At 58.9% G+C, this 2,543-nt stretch overlaps 1 protein-coding gene across 1 annotated transcript; it reads left to right on the top strand.

Moving 5' to 3' along the window:
- Positions 1-3: 3 nt before the first annotated feature.
- On the top strand, positions 4-732 carry DICSQDRAFT_44307 (uncharacterized protein; the record flags this gene model as incomplete). Its single annotated transcript, XM_007371729.1, has 1 exon — positions 4-732. A coding segment is annotated over one exon (729 nt), but the record flags the coding sequence as incomplete, so codon positions are not given.
- Between the last annotated feature and the right edge of the window lie 1,811 nt (positions 733-2,543).

Below are 2,543 nucleotides of genomic sequence, written 5' to 3'. Positions count from 1 at the left end.
CGCGACGACCAGTGGATTCGGGCAGTCCTCTCCTTCATGCAGGACAGTGCGGCTCTCTGGGCCACTCCGGCGATGGAGGAGATCACGCAGGGCACCACCCCGTTCAAAGGCTTGTGGACGGAGTTCCGTACCCAGTTCAAGGCCCGTTTCGAGACAGTCGACGAGGCGGTCGATGCGAAGGAACGCCTCCGTACGTTGTGGCAAGGCTCCATGACTGTTCCGGAGTACGCCGCCCGGTTCAACGAGCTCTCCACCCGCACGGGCTACTCCAAGGCCGACCTCCGCGACCGCTTCTACGAGCACCTTGCGGACTCCATCAAGGACGAGTTGGTACACACGGCAAGGCCCATCGCTTCCCTGGAGGACCTCATCACCGTCTCCTCTGACATCGACGTCCGCGTCCGCCAACGCCGTGCCGAACGGGATCGGCAGCGCGGACGCACTACCACCACCACCACCGCGGCCAAGCCGGCTGTTCCGCTGCATACCACCCCCTTCACGCCGCCTGCCCGAGACCCGAACGCAATGGACATTGACGCGACCCGTACGCGCGAGGAGTTCAACCGCCTCATGCGCGGCAAGTGCTACGGTTGCGGGTCTACGGCGCATGTCAAGAAGGACGGTGGCCACGATAGGGACATCTGCAACTACTGCCGCCGCGTAGGGCACCGCGAGACAGTGTGCATGGACAAGTTCCTGAAGAAGCCCCGCTCGCAGAAGCTCGCCGCCACGGAAGAGGGACCTGAGGAGCCCCAAGTTGCAGCGTCGACGTCGACGTCTGCAGATGCTGGAGCAACCAACGCCCTCATCGCCCAGCTCATGGAGCAGCAGAAGGCCCTTGCGGATCAGCTCGCCTCTCTGCAGAAGTCTTTTTAGAGCGGGCGCGCGCGAAAGCTGCCGCAGCGGCGCCCTCTGGTACGACTACGGACTCTTCGCCTCCCCAGATCCCTGACCCCTGCTTGTACGATAGTATTAGTTCGTGTATCATTCCCGAATTGAACCCGTCTAGCTCGCATTTCCGCGTCAGTGTGATTCTTAAAGGCAGAAACCGTAGTGTACGTTCCGCAGCTATGATAGACAGTGGGGCAACAGCCCTTTTCATCAGCCACCGTTTCGTAAAGAAGAACAACGTCTATTTACATAGGTTAGCTAGAGACATTCCCCTCTACAACATCGACGGCTCCAAGAACAGCGCAGGGAGCATATCTCATTACGTTAGGTTACAAGTACTTATGGGCGACTACACGGAATGGCTCGAGTTCTTAGTTACAGACCTGGGCCCTGAAGACGTCGTATTAGGTTTACCTTGGCTTCGTAGAGTCAATCCGGACATTGACTGGCAGGAAGGCACCATGGAGGTTGGTGCGGAGGAAAAGGAGGCAGAGGCGGAATGGAAACCTGGTATTGAGCGGATCGCCGCCAACCGGGTGCAGCGAAGGAAGTGGTGGAAGGCCAAGGTTCTAGAGGACACGACCGAGGAGTTATGGTGCGCCGCCGGGTACACCTACTCCACGGAGCTCGCGCAGAAGGCCAACCAGGACAAGCCCAAACGCACGTTCGAGGAGATCGTTCCGGAGGAGTACCGACAATACTCGAAGGTCTTCTCCGAGACCGAATCAGAACGCCTCCCGGAACACAAGCCGTACGACCATGCCATCGACCTCAAACCCGACGCCCCAGAAACTCTACGCTCTAAGGCCTACCCGATGTCGCCCAACGAGCAGGAGGAAGTCGATCGGTTCCTCGAGGAAAACCTTCGGAAAGGCTACATCGTTCCCTCCAAGTCACCTATGGCGTCCCCTGTCTTCTTCGTGAAGAAGAAGGATGGCAAGCTTCGTCTAGTCCAGGACTACCGCAAGCTCAACGAGATCACGGTGAAGAACCGGTATCCTCTCCCCCTCGCGTCGGACATCATCAGTCGCCTGCGCCAAGCCAAGTACTTCACCAAGTTTGACGTCCGCTGGGGCTACCACAACGTCCGCATCAAGGAGGGCGACGAGTGGAAGGCCGCGTTTACAGTCCACGATCGAGGCCTATTCGAACCGCGAGTCATGCTGTTCGGACTCACCAACTCCCCCGCTACGTTCCAAGCCTTGATGAACTCAATCTTCGCTGATCTGATCGCCACAGGAAAGGTTGCTGTCTACCTCGATGACATCCTCATCTTCAGCACCACCCTCGAGGAGCATCGCGCCGTAACCCACGAGGTGCTGAAACGACTCCAGGAACACGACCTTTACCTGCGACCGGAGAAGTGCGAGTTTGAGAAGACGGAGGTAGAGTACCTTGGCCTCATCATCCGCGAAGGCGAGGTGGCCATGGACCCGGTCAAAGTCAAGGCCGTCACTGAGTGGCCAGCCCCCAAGAACCTGCGCGACTTACGCGGCTTCCTAGGGTTCGCCAACTTCTACCGTCGGTTTATCAAGGACTTCTCCAAACACGCGCGACCGCTCAACGACCTGACCAAGAAGGACGTCCCTTGGACTTGGGGAACCGCGCAGCGACTCGCCCTCAAGGACGCGTTTTCGAGCGAGCCCGTGCTG

Source organism: Dichomitus squalens, assembly GCF_000275845.1.
Source record: "Dichomitus squalens LYAD-421 SS1 unplaced genomic scaffold DICSQscaffold_221, whole genome shotgun sequence".
NCBI classification, from domain to species: domain Eukaryota; kingdom Fungi; phylum Basidiomycota; class Agaricomycetes; order Polyporales; family Polyporaceae; genus Dichomitus; species Dichomitus squalens.
This window is presented reverse-complemented; position numbering and strand designations above follow the sequence as displayed.